Here is an 18,277-nt window from a genome sequence, read left to right as displayed (position 1 = left end):
TAGGCTTCTTCGCGGCGCTTAGTCTCGTCATGGCAAGTCTCCCAAAAAATTCTCATTTGTTACTGGCTAGGTATATGTAATACCCTGAAATCGGCCGTTCTAGGTCACTGCCCCTTCAAGAATAATAAGCCTTGTACAACTGCATCGCCCCAACGATGCTCTGGAACAATCCAAACAGAAGCGTCAAGAAGACTGCCACCCAGAACGTGTACCACTGCGCCCCCTCTCGTCGGTCGTTCCACCACTGGGAAAGCGTTGACGGTCGCGATTCGTCGAACTCTTCCTTCAAAACCACCAGTCGATCATGCCAATAATTGTACTCGTCTAATCGGCGCGCAGCCGAAGGATGATCTCATCGAGCTCGGTCGATGACTCTTGTTTGTTGTACCTTGCGCAGGCCCGGTCGCCCTGCGGGAACAGGAGGGATAGAGTTGATAGAGTCTCCTCTACAAGACCATTAGGGAAGAACGGCGATCTGATCGGGAATCGTCAGCAAGCGTCTTTGGAATTGGAAATTGGTAATGTACCCTTGCTGACACTTGAGGAAAGAGGCGTGATGGAATATCTTCACGGTTTTATCTGCATCGCGCAGCCGAAGATGATCTGCCAAGTTGGCCGTCAACTCAACTTTGAACCCAGCGATTCGAACTATGTTGGACACGTCGAACCCTTTTCCTAGCTTCACCCCATCATGATTGAGGCCAAGCCTTTCTGGGAATGTTTCCTGCATGAAATCCTGGATCGTCCCGCTCGTCCAAACAAGCTTCTTGCGACCCGAGAAAGCATTCGGAAAATCGCCAACATCAAGCATGAAGACGAGGCGAACAGCGAGATTAATACAAGCATCAAGTACATTGTCGGAGTCCAAGCTTTCAGCCTTGCGCCCGTACTTTTGGATCAGACGCTCCTTCACATCAGCACGGCAAAGTCAGTTAAAGATATCAGTCGCAACATCCACCAGATCCGAATGGCTCTTGGACAGAAACTGCGACCTGCGGGATTAATAGACGATTCTGCATTGCTCAGTGTAATACTGGAAATATGGTTCACGCTTTGCTCGCTGGACTTTGCTCGGGGCCCAAACCGACTGGCAATTTCGGCCTGGGTGATCGGAGGGACAGGGGATTCAAGGATCGATCGATCAAGCGACATTGTTAAGTCAATGAAAGCACTGCCAGACAGCCCCGGGATAACCTGCGGGAAAATGCCTGCTTTAACATCTTCCGAAGCTAATACATGGTGCCCAGGTGCTGATTGGAGACTTGCACAGCCTCTCGGAGATGCAGGCTTACCGGGGTATACCAACCTATCCACACTCTGTCTGATTGCCATTGCCACATCGAGGCCGCCTGGACTGTCAGCCTGTCGCTCTGCTATTTATGATTTGGTAGGCCGCGTGTGGTCATCGCCGATTTTCTCACCGAGTCAATTCCCGCTCTTACGCTACGCTACAGACCGGACTGTTCCATGGCGACAGAATGGGTGTGTCTCGTCTAAGAAACCCCCTTTCGTCACTTCAGATAAAGAAGTGAGCTTGGCCCAACCCCGAGCCCTCTATTGGCGCGTTCTGCGGCACTGCAAAGGGGAGGTTTAGCTATTGGGAGGCGCAAGGACCCGCCCAAGAAGCTTATGACAAAGTTAGACCGGATATTCAGGAAACCCTAAATAGTGATTGTGGACCTGTACGTTGTTCGACTGCTATTGTCTACGATATCTACATGGTCGGCAGAGCACCTGCCGACGCAGTACCTCACATTATGTTTTCCTGCAAGCAATTGGAGTCTCGAGAACAGGCCGTCGCAGCAGTACGCAAGTCCGGTATCCTGGACGTCTCCCCCGGAATAGAACTCGGCCACTGGTATTTTCCTCCTCATATAATGAATTTGCAATTATTAGCCGACGACACCACTGCCTACGCAGTCCCGCCTCACTATGATCTGAGGCCAATCCTCGATGCGCAACAACCCTCGAACACGCTCGCCATAGCCCTATCACCATGCGAACCAACGAACGACACCGCAATATCTACGACCATAGCAACGATTGGAAGCATTGTTCAGCACGGTTGCAAATTATTCTACGTTGTTCCCCAAACACATCCTCCCATCTCAACTGGCTTCTGATATAATGGAGATCGACAGCGAGATTGAAGAAAATCACAGCGAATGCGAATTTGGTGCGTTCCTCGGCAATGAACTATAAATGAGAATGTCGAATTTATGAGTCAGTATAGCGTCAGCCCCATGTCCAGCGATACTGACTCGGACATGAACTCTAACTCGGTATCTGACTACGACAACTCACTTTCTGACGACGAGCTGGACGAGAGAGCACTGCCCGGGGCCCATGGTACTACGAAAGACTCTTCTCATCCGCATCACAAGACGTACGCTCCGAAACCGATAAGAGCCCTTGACAGCGCCAGCCGGGTATATGCGGTCCCGATCATCTCTTCAAAGGAGCTAGATTATGCCCTACTCGAGGTCAGCTCTGGTGATGATAACATCATGAATCTTCCTCTTCTTACCAGAGATACCGTTACAAATGTCAGACCTGGGGCGACCAAGGTTTCTACAACCACGAGAACAGGCAGCTTCCTACTGGGCAAACTCTCAGAAAGGCCATCCTATGTTCGACCACCCAACGCAGACACGTTTGAGGAGGCCTTTACCGTTGCTTTTGAGGGCCCCTTGCGTCGAGGCGACTATGGGTCTATCGTCCGCGACGCTAAAACGGGGATGATCTATGGGCATATGTCAACCTGAGCCAACGATCTTCTGGATGCGATCATTGCTTAGGTCGCGGAGGGCATCGAGTTTCGTTTCAGCGGGCGCAGAGGAATCAACGCCGATTGCATCGATCAGTCCATCAAAGCGCTCCTGGGCGAAGGTTTTGTACAATAGATTGGCCATGATGTCGAGCTCATCACGAAGGTCTTCCAGCATATGGGGACACTGGTTATTAGGTGCGCTAGTAGTGACCATCCACCGGCTGATTCGCCCGCAATGGTGACTTTGGCTGCGGAACCGCCGAAGAGGTGGATGTTCTGTTGTACCTGGTCTCGTCAGAGAAGATCTAGTCGTAAGGTACAAGGGACACAAGGGCTGTAGCTCACCCAAAGCAACGCAAGCCGCTGATCATACAGCCCCTAATTCACATATCCTGTTTCAGCGTTCTTTATAGCCTCGTCTGTGAGTTCTTTCGAGCTCAGCCACCCATTAAAATCGAGGCGGTAGTTAAACGAGACGTATATAAACGGCTTGCCAACTTCAATCCCATGCTGCACGATATAATTCCCATCGTAGCGATACCCGCCTTCGCCGTCGACCCATCCGCTGCCGTGGATCCAGACGAGGACGGGAAGATCACCTCCACCTCCAGTTTCGAGGGTTTCTGCGTTGGGAGGGGTGTACACGTTCCTTCGCAAGCAACCCAACTCTTTCGATTCTCCGCCCTGATACTCACGGTCAACGGACTCCATACCCGCATATTTGTACTTCGAATCTTCGGGGGCGTGTTGCAGGCACGCGGGGCCATAGTGCGTTGCGTTTATTGTTCCGTGCAGGCGGAGGGGTTGGCGGGGACGGATTGCCGAAAGCGAGCGTGGTAGACTGCGTACGGGATGTTGTGGTAGTTTGTTATGTTTTGGGGGGAGGTGAAGCCGTGGAGGGTTAGGTTGTGCAGGCTCAGGGCTGTGGGTGTTGATCCGTCACCACTCGAAGGAGGGGCGGTGGCTGATGCGGCATGCAGGGCGATGGGGAGGAGGTTTAGGATGAAATTTGTTTGTATTTTCATGATGATGCTGGTTTGAGTGAGATGATTAGATGTAGCAAGGTGGATGGGATCAGTTGAACAGGGCAAGCGCAGCAGTGAGCACCGCTGTAACGGAGCGTACTATATACACAGTACAACAAGAATACTCCGAAAATAAGACACTGTTTTACCTAATTATGAGCAGGATGCCTTGCTAGCTGTGAGAGGAAACTCGACGAGGTGACGGCAATTAGTCGGAGTCTACAGGATTCCCAGCCGATAAACTCAGGCGTAAGGGACAACATTGTATAAGGCCATAACTTCTACCTAAGTTGGCGGCAAGGAGGAGCCCTTCCATCAAGGAATCTCTGGCTAACTCCAAGAGGAATCTTGAAGAGATGAGTTGGAGCGTCCTCATCCCACTCATAGATTTCCGCGCCTACGCTCTCGATTCACGCCGCTGCTGCGGGAATCCATGCCTCCAGGGGTTCTTCTGGCGATCGCTGTCTCCACGGCGTCTCAAGAGCGATTCGCAGGGTCACGAGGGCGAACCACGCACTCGGAATGAAGATAGGCTCGTCGGTCGCGACGAGAAGGGCAACGAAGCGATTTACTTTCAATGTTCTGGAGACCGCGGCTTCGCGTTGCTCGCGTGTCTCAGAATCTGGGGTTGGAACGGGGTGATTCCAGTATCGGCGGATCTCCCAGTCCAGCAGGGGTAGGTCTTTCCACACGTGCATGCCATGCAGACCAGCGGTTTTTCCTGTCCGTTATCACCGGGTCTTGTGACGTCCGGAAGATGCGACATGTCGACAAGAAGATCAACCAGTTTATCCTGGTGTTCTGGCGTTTCGACGGCAAGCTTGAGGACCAGGTGCCATAGTTGGCCGAATTGCGCTTCGAGCGAGCCATCAAGGGATAGGGCAGCTGAGGCAAGTTTGGCGGCGGCTTCTGGAGAGTGTATCTTGCCATCGAAGTGGGGTCTCAGGTCGTAGTCGCTGCCTTCTCGGCGGGTGGGAAGTTGGTTTCTGTACCAGTCCATGTTGACTGGAGAGCCGTGGGACTTTTTAGAGAGAGATCCCCCGCAGGATACTGCCCGTGCCTTGCGCCAGTCCATATAATTTCCAAGAATGTACGCGGGGTCAGTTGACGAAAGCCAAGGCAGGAGTGAATCTGCCATTGGCATGAGGCAGACATTGGTTGATCCATCTCACAGGGGTCGGCGCAGGGAATTGCTTAGGTACAGCACAGGATTAACTAGGTATGAAAGGAGACACTCTCACGCCGGAATCATTGACCTTACTCCCTTTGTTTCAATCCCTCGAATATGATATTTTCTAGGTACGATGGAGCTATGCATGGCTAATGGATAGATTGGTAATTGGGTATTATGCCTTTGATACCGTAGAACCGGGTGTTCTAAGTAATGTCCCGCCCCGGCAGGCGTACACAGCTGCAGATTGGGCAACTGGGAGTCGAGTCAGGTCCATGGCGTGCATTCAGGTAGGGTTATCACGCCGATTGCTAGGTAAGATGGAAGAAATGCATCTATCAGTGCCAAATTTATCATGTTCCTAATCTGAAAGCAAACCAAAGGACGTATTAGATAGCCAGCATTCTCTAAGCATCCTCAATTACAGTCCCCGCAGCTCCATAACTCTGCTGGTACCGGGCCACGAGATGCTCTTTGACCTTAATTGGCTTGTAATGCGGGCTATCTCCGGGCTTAATGCAAGTTGGCAAACACTCAACCACTGTATCGAGAGCACCGTCGTTGAAGAATGCGCACGAGTACCGATCCTTCCCGCTCAGCGGCGAAATCACCCGATGCATAGTCGACTTGTACCGATCGTTCGTCCACCGCTGCATCAGGTCGCCGATGTTGCAGACGTATGCTCTGGGGATCGGTGGAACGTGGTGCCAGGTGTTTGTTGCTTTGTGGAGGACTTCGAGACCACCGACTGTACATTGTTAGAAGTTATTATCTGAGGGTTTTGAGGGGAAAGTATCAACCATCATCTTGAAGTAGGAGCGTGAGTGCACCAAAGTCCGTATGCGCGCCGACTCCGCGCGTTCGTCCTGCAGCGTCGGGGGGTGTGGGCGGGTAATGATGGGAGCGGCAGAGGCAGAGGCCTAGTATTAATATTAGCTGGCGTTTAAACATCATAACGATATGGCATACCGTCAGGATCACTGGCAAAATGATCAAAGTACCCCTCCTCTAGCCCCAAACTCAGCGCGACAAGGCGGAACATGCTGTTCGACAGGTCATGCACGGCATCGAAGTAGTCCATGTACGCTTTCTTGAACTCTGGTAGCAGAGCAGGATCCGGCCACTGATTCGGCCCCTGCAGAAACCCCCCGAGCGCTCTTTCCCTCCGAACCGAGAAGCCCTCCTTCTGATCCGGCCCCGCATTTGTATCGAGCTCATCAAGCTTCTGCCCGCCGATGCGCTCGTAGCCGCGGTGACATGGCGAATGTGCCTGAGAGACCTTTTCTTTCTCTGACAATGGAAGGGAGAAGAAATTGGCGATCTGCGTGAGGAACGCCTCTTGTATGGAGGCCGGAACGTTGTGCCCCGTTATCTGCAAGAAACCTTGCTCTTCGCAGGCAGCGCGGATCTCGGAGGCGGCTTCTGCTTTGGCGGTCGCATTGCGAGCAAGGTAGCCGCTGATGTCGATGATGGGGATGTGAACTTTTGGCTTGGATGCCATTGTTGAGAGCAAAGACGGAAAATGACCTCGGTGAGTTGGAGGAGATGCAGATACGACGTTGCTGCGGGGTAAAGATGGAGTTGAGGTGGTGAAGGGCACTCTAGGCTTCTTATCTCTCAGGCCTCGTGACAAAGAGGCGGGCGTTGTCGTGCTATGGTAGGGCAGGGTGGAACTGATAACAGTCCATGCCACCATCGCAATATTGTACAGCTGCGATGTTCCCAGTTCTCAAGGAAGATCTTACGCTATCACCGTGGCTCGGAATAGGCAGATGTGGGGATGGAAAAAAAGAAGCAAGAAACTTCAACACTAGAACAAGCGTTGAAGCTTGCGAAGACAGTAACCTGCTCTCAGAGAAGCACCGGTGTCTAAAAGAAGACTTGACAAGCAAGCAAAGCTGGTCCGCAATATTGCTGCGCGGCGGGATAACTATGGTACCACATATGCAACACCATCCCCGCAGCGCCATAAGCCCTCAAGCTCTCACTGGAACGCCCTGAACAACGCCTCGTACGCGTCCCTGGCGGTCTCAAGCGCAGGATGAACGGCCGCAGCATCTCGAGGATGCAACTTCCCCTCCAGAGCCCCGAGATATCTCATATCCTGCTCATACGCCGGCTGGAAAACAGCCTTCGCGCGGCCCTGCAGGCCCGTAGCGCGGATGAGGGGGACCTATAAACAACACCAATGTCAGTGATAGGGTCTACCCATTCCTATGGGGAAATGGAAACGCGGGTATGGACGGCCATACCTTGACGCTCATGGCGTTCAACATCTCCGTGAACAGGGGCGTCAGCACGGCGGTGCTGTTCGCGGCTGCGGCGCTCTCCTCGGCCGTCAGCGGCGGCGAGGTATTAACTACGTCCTCGCATTTACCCACGGTTGGCCGCGTTCTGGAGATCGCGGCGCCGAGGGATCGCAGGCCAACGACGCCGCCGTTGTAGGCGTCTACCGAAGACTGCACGTTCTCAAGGGTTGCGCGGAGCTCGTGTGAGAGGTCGCTGATGGTTTGGAGGTCGGCCTGAGCCGATAGAACCGGGACGCTGCTGGCTAGCAAGGCTAGGACTAGGGTTAGGGGCTTGAACTGCATCTTTGTTCTGTAGTGATGGGGGTCCCAATGGTATGGTGTGGTACTTTGGGGTTGGGCTGTAGGGGGACTGTAGGTCAGATTTATATCGCTCGGCCAATCGCACCTGCACGAGATGGAACGTTTGTGAGGATGGGCGGGGTGTATGTCGCGCTCGTATGGTATGAACATACTCTAGGCCTTATTGCAATTTGTTGCTTCTCGCAATGGCCACATGGTGCGGCAGAGGGGTTTTGCGGCCGGGGCTTCGGTAAAGGCAAAACAACTTGAATTACTCCGGAATAGGCGCAAGGTCGCCGAAATGTACAATCTTCTTTGCCACGGATACTAAGTTACTCCGTAAAGGAAACACCAATACGGAGTGTCAGTGCCCAAAAGAGACTTTTTGGTTCGTTGTTTAGGGAATGATGTGATGTATGATATGGTAGTCGGGCCCAGAGACGGTACCATTTTCAATGAAGTAAGGTCAAGCAGAGTAGGGATACGTCGTTTTCGTGGCTTTGGACTTGGAGCTGGTCATATCTAGAAGTTACCTCCTGCACCAATATGCACTTGCACGTCCTCGACACGGCAGCCCCCCGGCTGCTGGAGATGCGCGCAGTTTACGTCTTTCAGACAAGGCTCGACCCCTGTAGGCTGCAACACACATTCGAACAACTGCTCGTTGGCTGGCCCTTTCTACGAGAGAGGCTAAATGCCGTGGTATGTATTATATCCTTACTGCATGATCTTGGCCAAGTGGTAGAAGAACTAACGGCTCCAAGCGCACCTGTACTCTGCCCGCCACCAACCCAGCACCGTGGAAGACGAAGTTCATTGATGCCCCCCTGAGTGAGCACGTTCCACTTGCCGCACTGGAGAGACAGCAGCTCGATCATGCTGAGCGAAGGCAGCTTGAGGAACATCTGTTCCACTCCATGCCTCCGTCGAAACTTGCACCATCCCCGCCCGTTCTCCAGATGCAGGCGGTGCACTTCCAGGATGGATGTGTGTTGCGATTTGTCGTCCAGCATGCCTTCTGCGACGGATCAGGTAACATCCGATGCCTTCGATGATGGCGGACATTCTGACCCTGACGTCCGTGTGACCCCCATGCTCATTGCATACCAGGTCTCATCCGCATCATCTGCGCGTTTGCGGCCATATTCCGCGGCGAAACAATCGCCCCGGTCGGCGCTGGGAGGCCTACCAAGATCGAATTCAAGTCTGCGGCCGGAAAAGCCGGGAACCAAGTCGCGCCTGACCCTGCTGCTGAACAGCTGTTTGCGGCATCATGTCGGCAGTGGGGTGCAGGAGTGCCGGGGATGATGCTATACGGCGTGCAGCAGTGGATTCCCGGACGCCAATGCCAACGCCCAGTCTGCACAGTGCACATTGCCGGCAGTCTTGTCGAGACGCTTTGCGCACAAGCTGCGGCTGGAGTCGGAGCTGGAGCCGGAGCTGGGGCTCAACACCAGCACATGAACCTATCCCCAAACGACCTTCTCATGGCCATGATTGCCCTGGTAAGCGATATTTCCCACCCCGCGTGCCAGCTAGCTACCATACAACCCCACCTAACATCCCACCCACCATCCAGGCAGCCGAGAAAGCATTCCCCCACGAAGTCCCCGCCATGGCATTCATGGCGAACTTCAACAGCCAACTGGTCCACCCCGCGGCCTTCCATAACCCCTGGTGGCCCGTTGCCCTGCCGATGCCCAAGCCTCCCAGCACCAACACCAATCCTCACACTGCCCCATGCACCACGACCCGGCTCTTCGAACTAGCGACACAAGTCCGGCAAACGGTGCTCACCTCGCGGCGCCCACGCTTCGAGGCCCTGGGCCCCTGGCGCCCACTGTACCCGGCCTATTTGGCGCGCTCGGGCAGCGGCAGCGGCGGCGGTAGCAGCATCCTGGTCTCTTCGTCCGCACACCTGGACGTCTATGATATCTCCTTCGGGCAGGGGGTTAAGCCGTTGCATGCTGGTTTCAGTGTCCCAATGATACAGCCGCTGGCGGCGATGGGCATTCGAAATCATGATATGGTGTTACTTGTTAGGGATCGGAATGGAACGGGGTATTGTATCTCGGGCTCCTTGCATGCTAGGGTGTGGAGGGAGCTGGAGAGCTTGTGTGCTGGGGACTGGGAGGCAGGGAGTTCGGATCAGCGGGAGATGTGGAAGGAGGTCGCTCGTCTATAGCCCTAACCGAAAGACGTGCCCCTTTCCTCTACGTATCAACTCCGGAGAACGCGATTTAGTAAATAGGGAAAAGGACAGAGGGGAGTCCTCGATATGGAGACAATATTGGATGGGCTGGTATCCTATGTTCTGCACACTACCATAGCTAAGGGCCCTACAATTACCTGCCCCTGCTCCTGTCTTCTTTCATCTGCCGCTCTATCTGCTGTCCTAAATATTCCATACGTCCACGCCAATGCGCCTCCGCGTCGTGCCCCCCCAGTTGCAGCCCCAACGGGCCGCCCATGCGCTTCAAATCCAGAGATTGCCTACATTGTATCCTGCGGTCCTGGAGATGGTGTTGCATCGCCCCAAGCAATTTAGTAACCGTGTCCTCGGTTTCGCGGCCGTCAACTGAGACAGCGCGTTGTAGCGCCGAGCGTGGTAGAAGCGCTCGGAGGTCATTGAAGACATCCGCGTTAGTCCGCGCCACGTACAAGTCGGCTGCGGCGTGGACAATCCCCGTGGTCCCTCGGGCAAGGTGGGCCAGACAAATTCGCGCAACCAGGTCGACCGGGATTTCCTGGGCGATTGCGTCCGGGTGAATCCTTTCCGGGAGCCGATCTGGCGCGTACCCACGATCCACAACCAGCTTCTGCAGTATGAAATGGAGCGATATCACGCCGTCTGTGCCGTATGATGGAAATGGTTCTTGGATTACATGGAGATGGCTTTCCAGGACCAGAAGAGCTTGACCGCTGTGCACTTGGCCGCGACGGGCGCGTGGTCTCTGTCAAACCGAGTCTCATATTTCTTTGACCTCCAAGGCCCCAGGTCCGTATCGCGCTACCTTGACGTCGATTCTATCGGAAGTTACTGACTGTTGATGGTGCAGCATGACCATTAAGACAGCCTGCTCCTCGTCTCTTGCTGCCCTACACGAGGCCTGTCAGGCCCTTCGGTCCGGTTCCTGCTCCTCGGCTCTTGTGGGCGGAACGAGCCTGATCTGGAGCCCGACCATGACGGACGCAATGGTTAAAAGCATGCTGCTATCGCCAGACGGCGTGTCACGGACCTTTGACGCCGGGGCGAATGGCTATGCACGGGGGGAGGGGATCAACTGTCTATATGTCAAGCGGCTGTCTGATGCCCTGCGTGACAGCAATCCCATTCGTGCAGTGGTCCGATCCACCGCTACCAACCATGACGGTCGAAGCGCTGGTTTCACTAGCCCGAGTGCCGTCTCCCAAGAGAGTTTGATTCGGCAGGCATACTGTCTCGCGGGCATCAATGACATTTCAGCGACCCCGTTGTTCGAATGCCACGGAACCGGCACATCTGTCGGGGGTGTCATCGAGGCGACTGCGATTGCAAATGTCAGAGACGGTCAGACGACTTGCCTAGGCGCGGTATGAGATTGGGATAGCTTGACTCAAGCTGCTTGGGCCATGCGCTGACGGCTTTATTAAGTCAAACCCAATGTCGGTCATTCAGAAGCGGCCTCGGGCATCACCAGTGTCATCAAAGCCGTCCTATCTCTGGAGCATAAAGCAATTGCACCCAACATTCACTTCGAAAACCCTAATCCAAAGATCCCATGGGCCGAGGCTGACTTGCATGTTCCGCTGGAGCTTCTTCCGTGGCCTTCAGGTAGGCCTGAACGGGTCAGCGTGAATTCCTTTGGCGTTGGGGGTTCTAATGCGCATGCCATCTTGGAGTCTGCCCCAGTAGCCCTATCTAAGCCGCGTCCAGAGTCTCCCGTACTTGACCCGAGCGAGGGTCGACACCTTCTCCTAGTCTCCGCGCACAATGAACGCGCGTTGCAAGACAGGATCTCGCATATTACACAATATGCCGCAACCCATCCATCCCGCCTGCGAGATCTCGCCCATACCCTCGCAACACGGAGAGAGCATTTCCCACATCGAGCCGTTGCTGTGCTCAAGACAACCCAGGTCTCGCAGGAGGTTCCCGCGTTCTCAACCTTCTCACCCGCTGCCTCACCAACCACGATTTTTGTCTTCACAGGGCAGGGGGCGCAGTGGCCGGGAATGGGTAAACGACTCTTGTCGACTTACTCGCAGTTCGCGGACGACATCGATTGTATGGACAAGGCACTGCAGGCATTACCCGATGCCCCGGACTGGCGCTTGCGCGGTAGGTTTTCTGGCATCCTTTGAACAGGTACCGAGTTATTACATTGCTGACGACGTCGGTAGACGAAATGAACCAAGAAGGCTCGAACTCTCGAATATACCAGGCCGAGTTTGCGCAGCCACTCTCCACGGCCGTGCAGGTCGGTCTCTGTAACCTCCTTACTAGCTGGGCTATCGCTCCCTCCATGGTGGCTGGGCACTCTAGTGGAGAGATTGCAGCTGCGTACGCAGCGGGCGCAATTTCCATGAAGAGCGCCATTATCCTTGCATACTATCGTGGGCGAGTGGCCAAGTCACAGGAAGGCCAGGGCGCTATGGTGGCCGTAGGCTTGGACATGGATGAAGTCGCCCAACACCTGTGCCCAGGGGTCGCTGTTGCGTGCCACAATAGCCCACGCAGTGTCACCCTCTCTGGTGATAATGACGCTGTCAACTGCGCGATCCAGAGTATCAAATCGGCAAACGCGGGCACCCTCTGTCGGCGACTTCCCACTGGAATCGCGTACCATTCAGGTGAGCCTGACGCTGTCCTTCCCTCCAAGCATTTCTTTTGTAACGGAATATCAGATTACATGAAACGTATTGGGTTGGCGTATGAGGAGTCAATATCAGATCACATTGAGCACGGCAGGCAAATGCTGCCACTGTCGTCCAGCGTGACCGGACGTGTTATAAAGCAGCCAACAGACATGGGCGCTGCGTACTGGCGAGCTAACCTGGAGTCGCCGGTCTTGTTCGTTGACGCCATTCAACAGCTGCCGCTCAAGGGAAACGCGGTCTTCATAGAGATCGGACCTCACTCGGCGGTGTCCCTCCCGCTGTGACAAACCTTCCCAACACTGAATGCGAAGACGCTGGTCTACATTCCGACTTTGTTCCGATACGACGAAGATGCTGAAAGCCAGATGCTACACACCGTAGGTCGGTCGTGGGGTAGTGGAATCCCGGTCGACCTGACAAAAGTGATTGAACCCGGCAAGACTCTGACAGATCTCCCCCTTTACCCCTGGCAGCACGACCAGCCCTATTGGTATGAGAGTCGCGTGAGCCGGGAATGGCGCCAACGAAGAACTCCGCCCCATGAGCTTCTTGGTTCGCGCGTGGTGGAATCAACAGATCACGAACCATCCTGGCGCAATCTTCTCCGTCTTAACGATGTCCCCTGGCTCTGGGACCACGTTGTCCAAGACATTGTCATCTTCCCCGCTGCAGGGTATATGGCCCTCGTCGGCGCCGCGGTTCGTGATTTGCACCCGTCAAGTCATAGCTATTGCTTGCGGCATGCAAAGTTTGTCACGCCCCTGTTGTTGGCCGAGGACGGCGAGGTGGAGTTGATAACCACTCTGCGCCCAATCGATATCGCCGATGACACGCCATCCGGATGGTATGGCTTCACCATCACGGCCCATATGGCGGGTCGATGGACGCTGCATTGCAAAGGGCAGGTGCGAGCTGGATCGGAAGAGCCGATGGAGACGACTTCCATTTCTACCTACGTCAGGAAAGTGTCGACTGAAGGATGGTACCGCAAAATGGCCCAAAGAGGCCTCAATTTCGGTCCGCAGTTTCAAGGACTGACAGAAATTACAGCGGATCCCACGACGCCTAGAACTAGCGCCATCGTGACTGTGGCGGCCATGGGCAGCGGGGGTGAGGGCCATACTCGATACCTCCTGCATCCCATCGCAATCGATCAAGGCCTACAGCTAATGGGCTTGAGCTCAAGCAGAGGGGTTCTGCGGAATCTTGGAACGCCCCATCTTCCGGCCGGGCTAGACTTTGCCTTCATTGCGCAGGGGAACTCGCCAATGAGGCTGACAGCGTGCATAGTGGATGCCGAGCGAGATGGGCAGCGGGCTGATGCGACCGCCGTCATTGGGAACCAGGTAGTTCTATCTCTGAAGGGGGTCTTCCTGGCCGCCATCGACAGGAACTCCACGAGCCTTCGTGAGGTTTCTGGGAGCGCCACTGCGCGCATTGAGTGGGATGCAGATATCGATCTCCTGCCTCCCTCTGTGCTTCGGTTATCTCCTCACATCGACCCCGAGGCCATTGAAAGGATCAAGGCAACACGAAACCTATGTCTGCTGCACATCTTAGAGGCGGCAGACCGTATCCGGGACATCGAGCCGAGACCACCGCATCTCGCGAAATGGAAGGCGTTTATAATGGCCGCTGCGTCCGACGTCGAAGAAGGCGCATACGAAGCGAAAGGTTACCATAACTCCACTCAGTGGATTCGAATGAGCTCAGTCGAGAGGCAAGACGTAGTAGCACAGATCAAGGACGAGCATGGTCTTATCTCAGGCAATGGCGCCTCAATTGCAGATCTAATGCAGCATGTTTCTGGTACCTGCGCAGCGCTGGTTGGTGGGATTTCCACTCCAACCACAACGTTTGGGGCAGGCCTAGATGCCTATCACGACTTTTATTCCACGCACACAAGTTATGAAGATTGGCGCAGGCTGCTAGAACTCTTAGGCCATTCCAACCCCCGCCTAAGGATCTTGGAGGTGGGAGCAGGCACAGGATCCGCGACGGCCGCGGTCCTTGACTATTTGACCTCTGCACGAGGGGAACGCAAATACGAACAATACACATTCACCGATATCTCGGGGAGCCTGGTCGCTGGGGCCAAGAATAGGTTTGGCCTGGAATGCATCGAATACAAAGTCCTTGATATCACCCTCAATCCGTTGGAGCAGGGGTTCGGAGCTCATGCTTTTGACTTGATCATCGCCGCGAACGTGGGTTGCTTAAACTTATTACCCTTAAATGACCCGTTCTAGAGGCTCCAACTGATCATGTTCAACAGGTCCTTCACAACACGGCCAATGTCCAGTCCGCACTGCGCAATATTCACACTCTCCTGGCTCCGACTGGTCGGTTCTTGTTTCGTGAACCAGAACATGGTGCGTCATTATTATGGTAACCAAACTCATAGAAGAATGCTGATCCCGTTACAGGAGACTTGGTTGGAGACTTTACCATGGTAAAATGGACTCCGCATCAGGTACGCGAAGCAGTACTAACAGTTCCTACAGGGCGTCTTTCCGAACTGGTGGTTTGGTCTTGATGATGGCAGGGCAGACAAAAGCCGTATAAACCAACTACCCGATGGAACGGCGCGTTGCAGGCCGCGGGGTTTACCGTTGTGGATGAAGTAGGATTTGCTCATGAACCGCCCTACCAACCATGTGCGAGCTTTGTCGCACGCCCTCAGGAGGATAGTCCCAACTCACGCACCGAGGTTGCACTCATTACTGGTGGTGCGGCCTCAAGTCAGTCGGCAAGTGAAGTCGAGTCGGTGTTCGCTGGGAGGGACTACGCGGTTAACCGGACAACCCTGAGCCTGCACCCCTCTAAGGGCCGATTTATCGTTTCCCTATTGGACGTCGAGGGCAGCCCGGTGAGCGATTGGACCAACGACACGTACCAGGAACTTCAGCGCTTTGTAGAGCATGCAGGGGATTTTCAGATCCTCTGGGTGACACGGCCGACCTCGCACGCCTGCTCGGATCCGCGGTATGGTTTAATCCACGGCCTGGCGCGCACGCTGCGGAAGGAGCAGCTGATCGATATTTCGATTTTGGAGGTTGCAACAAATAACCACATTGCCGGTGCACGGGCGGTAATTGCTGTCTGTGAAAAAATCCAAAAGTCTCGCGCCACCACCTCCGAAAATCTCGAGTATGAGTTTGCCCTGGTTGATGGCGAGGTCAAGGTTGGCCGCTATTCCTGGACGCCAACCGCCGAGCGTCTGATGCGACCTGCACGTCCGGACCGTTATAGGCAGCTCACGCTGACTACATATGGGCTTCTAGATACACTACACTGGATTGAAAAGGAGCCGCAAAGGTTATTGGAGCCGGGCCAGGTAGAAGTCGAGATACACTATGCCGCATTGAATCTCAAGGTTGGTGAAAGCGATCTTTTTGTCTCTTCAAGACGGACCAGTCTCCTGACACGGACATATAGGACATGATGACGGCCATGGGCTTCCTAGAGAATAGAGGCAGGCTTGGGCTTGATGGGAGTGGCATTGTGCGCCGTGTGGGAGCCAGTGTGACCGGCTTCTCTGTGGGAGACCGTGTCGGGGTGCTCGGCTACGGACTGCTCGCCTCACATGCGGTCGTAGAGTCCCACGCTTGTCTACAGTTGCCGGATGACTTGTCATTACAGGATGCTGTAACCATGTTCGTCGTATATTCGACTGCTTTCTGTTCTCTTCTCGATGCGGGGACTCTGCGAGAAGGCCAGGTATGCGCAATCCCCTTCATCTATCAGGGAGGTACCAATAGCTAATTCAGGAACACAGTCTGTGCTTATCCATTCAGCGTGCGGCGGGGTGGGCCTAGCTGCTCTGCAAATATGTCTTGAAGTTGGTGCTGAGGTCAGTGACGTTGCCCGTTCTTGTGACCTTCAATTCCATCCACTGATATCTGCATCGATTTAGGTCCATGCCACCGTGGGAACTGAAGAAAAAGCCCAGTACCTCATGAGCCAGTTCGGCCTAGCACGCAGCCGTATCTATAACTCCCGAGATACGTCGTGCAAGCAGGGCGTCATGCGCAATACAAACGGCAGGGGCGTCGACCTGGTCTTGAACTCGCTCTCCGGCAAACTCCTCCACGCTTCCTGGGAGTGTGTCGCGGAGACGAGGAAGCTGCTGGAGCTCGGCAAGCGAGACTTCCTCAACCGTGGCAAGCTTGATATGAGCCTCTTTGCCGCTAATCGCTCGTTCATGGGTCTTGATCCATTGGACATTATCCTCAAGAGCCCCCCAGCAATGCGAAGGTGGGCTTTCTCCCTGCGTCATGCCACTAAACGCGGCGATTTCCTGTGACTGGACTAACGGTTAGCGATACGCAGGTGTCAGTCAAGAATCATGGAGTGGTACCGCGAGGGCAAGATCTCGCCGATTCAACCAGCGCACGTGTTTGACGCAGTTGACATCGTGAGCGCTTTCCGATACATGCAGGCCGGTACGCACATGGGCAAAATCGTTGTGCGTATGCCGGACAGCGCGGGCAGCTTGTCTGCTCCAGATGTTGATGAGGTTCCGTCGTTTCGACCTGATGCTGCCTATCTCCTTGTCGGCGGGCTAGGCGGAGTCGGACGTTGTATGGCGACGTGGATGATTGAGAGACAGGCTCGAGAACTGGTCTTCCTGTCCCCGTCTGCCGGTGCGTCCGACGACGATCAATCCTTTATCCGGGAACTGGAAGTCCAGGGTTGCCATGTGAAGTGCATTAAGGGGAGTGTCACCAATGCGAACGACGTCGAGAAAGCGGTTGCCTGCTGCAGCAGGCCACTGGCTGGCGTTCTCCATCTGGCAGCTACTCTCAGGGTATGTCATCCATTATTCCTATCAGTCTCTTGAGGCAGAACTAGAACTAACTGATGTTTCACCCTCAGGACCGGCTTTTTGTAGAGATGGACCAGGCAGGCTGGGACGCAGCGATTGCTCCAAAGGTAACCGGCAGCTGGAATCTGCATCATGCCACGGCGCAGCACTCGCTGGATTTCTTCGTCGTCTTTGGCTCGATCTCCGGGATTTGCGGCAACACAGGCCAGGCGAATTATGCGGCTGCCGTCACTTTCCTCGAAGCCTTCACCCGGTACCGTCGGCAGCACGGTCTTCCATCCTCGATACTGCATCTCGGCATCGTAGAGGGCCCCGGCATGGCGAGCCGTGACCCCCAACTCCTACAAAAGGCACAGTCAGGCGCTCTCCACGTCATGGACGAGGGCGAAGTAATCGACGCCCTGGCTGCAGCGATCAACGCTTCCTCCCTCACGAATCTAGGCGCGCCCAACGACGGCGTATTAGCAGTCGGAGTTGCGCACACCAAGCCCAAGCACCATATCCCGGGCGGTGGGTACTTCTGGGGCAACGACGCCCGGTTCTCTGGCTACTCACACCTTGCATCCAACACTGAGGACGGAGGCGGAGGCCATAACAGCGCCGCGAACGGTGTATCCTCCACCATCGCCGACGTCAAGGCCCTCCTGTCCCAAATCCAGGCGGACCCCTCCCTCCTTGATAAACCGGACGCGGAACGCGCCCTCTTGACAGGCCTGGGCCCCCTGATAGCACCGCAACTGGCCAACCCGGAAGAACGGGGAGATAAGCAATCTGCTGCACAGGCAGAGACCGCGCTTGCTGCGTTGACTCTGGACTCGCTGGTATCCATTGAGCTGAGGAGTGCGCTGCGTAGGGCGCTGGGTCTGGATATTGCGCTTTTCGAAATCAATCAGGCGGGGACCCTGGGCGGGCTGGTTAAGTTTGTTGTCAAGAAGCTCCGGCAGAAGTATGGTGCCCACCCAGTTGATGCGTAAAGGGCGTGCATGTGTCTATGGTGGCGTCTACGGGCCTTGCGCTGGGAGAAACATCATGTAT

At 54.9% G+C, this 18,277-nt stretch overlaps 6 protein-coding genes across 6 annotated transcripts; 2 read left to right on the top strand and 4 right to left on the bottom strand.

Annotated features, from left to right (window-relative positions):
• Nucleotides 1-115: 115 nt before the first annotated feature.
• Nucleotides 116-1,152, bottom strand: BDW74DRAFT_169809 (uncharacterized protein; the record flags this gene model as incomplete). Its single annotated transcript, XM_073727057.1, has 5 exons — nt 116-351; nt 456-475; nt 528-907; nt 953-992; nt 1,085-1,152. The coding sequence occupies 5 exons, from the start codon at nt 1,150-1,152 to the stop codon at nt 116-118; spliced, it is 744 nt and encodes a 247-aa protein (XP_073580819.1).
• Nucleotides 1,153-2,243: 1,091 nt separating this feature from the next.
• Nucleotides 2,244-2,765, top strand: BDW74DRAFT_181252 (uncharacterized protein; the record flags this gene model as incomplete). The annotated part of the gene is made up of 1 exon (XM_073729978.1): nt 2,244-2,765. The coding sequence occupies one exon, from the start codon at nt 2,244-2,246 to the stop codon at nt 2,763-2,765; it is 522 nt and encodes a 173-aa protein (XP_073580818.1).
• Nucleotides 2,766-3,148: 383 nt separating this feature from the next.
• On the bottom strand, nt 3,149-4,795 carry BDW74DRAFT_181251 (Alpha/Beta hydrolase protein; the record flags this gene model as incomplete). Its single annotated transcript, XM_073729977.1, has 3 exons — nt 3,149-3,611; nt 4,210-4,477; nt 4,531-4,795. 3 exons carry the CDS (start codon nt 4,793-4,795, stop codon nt 3,149-3,151), a joined length of 996 nt encoding a protein of 331 aa, XP_073580817.1.
• A 578-nt stretch (nt 4,796-5,373) lies between these two features.
• BDW74DRAFT_187060 (isopenicillin N synthase family dioxygenase) lies at nt 5,374-6,467 on the bottom strand (the record flags this gene model as incomplete). The annotated part of the gene is made up of 3 exons (XM_073731398.1): nt 5,374-5,714; nt 5,767-5,886; nt 5,936-6,467. 3 exons carry the CDS (start codon nt 6,465-6,467, stop codon nt 5,374-5,376), a joined length of 993 nt encoding a protein of 330 aa, XP_073580816.1.
• A 483-nt stretch (nt 6,468-6,950) lies between these two features.
• On the bottom strand, nt 6,951-7,557 carry BDW74DRAFT_181249 (uncharacterized protein; the record flags this gene model as incomplete). The annotated part of the gene is made up of 2 exons (XM_073729976.1): nt 6,951-7,139; nt 7,219-7,557. 2 exons carry the CDS (start codon nt 7,555-7,557, stop codon nt 6,951-6,953), a joined length of 528 nt encoding a protein of 175 aa, XP_073580815.1.
• A 2,882-nt stretch (nt 7,558-10,439) lies between these two features.
• Nucleotides 10,440-18,216, top strand: BDW74DRAFT_187059 (uncharacterized protein; the record flags this gene model as incomplete). Its single annotated transcript, XM_073731397.1, has 13 exons — nt 10,440-10,552; nt 10,614-11,104; nt 11,189-11,875; nt 11,938-12,387; nt 12,442-12,680; nt 12,726-14,621; nt 14,690-14,760; nt 14,965-15,790; nt 15,853-16,134; nt 16,193-16,267; nt 16,331-16,671; nt 16,747-17,224; nt 17,293-18,216. 13 exons carry the CDS (start codon nt 10,440-10,442, stop codon nt 18,214-18,216), a joined length of 6,873 nt encoding a protein of 2,290 aa, XP_073580814.1.
• Between the last annotated feature and the right edge of the window lie 61 nt (nt 18,217-18,277).

The sequence above is a fragment of the Aspergillus multicolor genome (assembly GCF_047715735.1).
Source record: "Aspergillus multicolor strain CBS 133.54 unplaced genomic scaffold BDW74scaffold_26, whole genome shotgun sequence".
Taxonomy (NCBI): domain Eukaryota; kingdom Fungi; phylum Ascomycota; class Eurotiomycetes; order Eurotiales; family Aspergillaceae; genus Aspergillus; species Aspergillus multicolor.
Note: the sequence above shows the minus strand (reverse complement) of the source record. Positions and strands in the feature narration are given on the sequence as shown.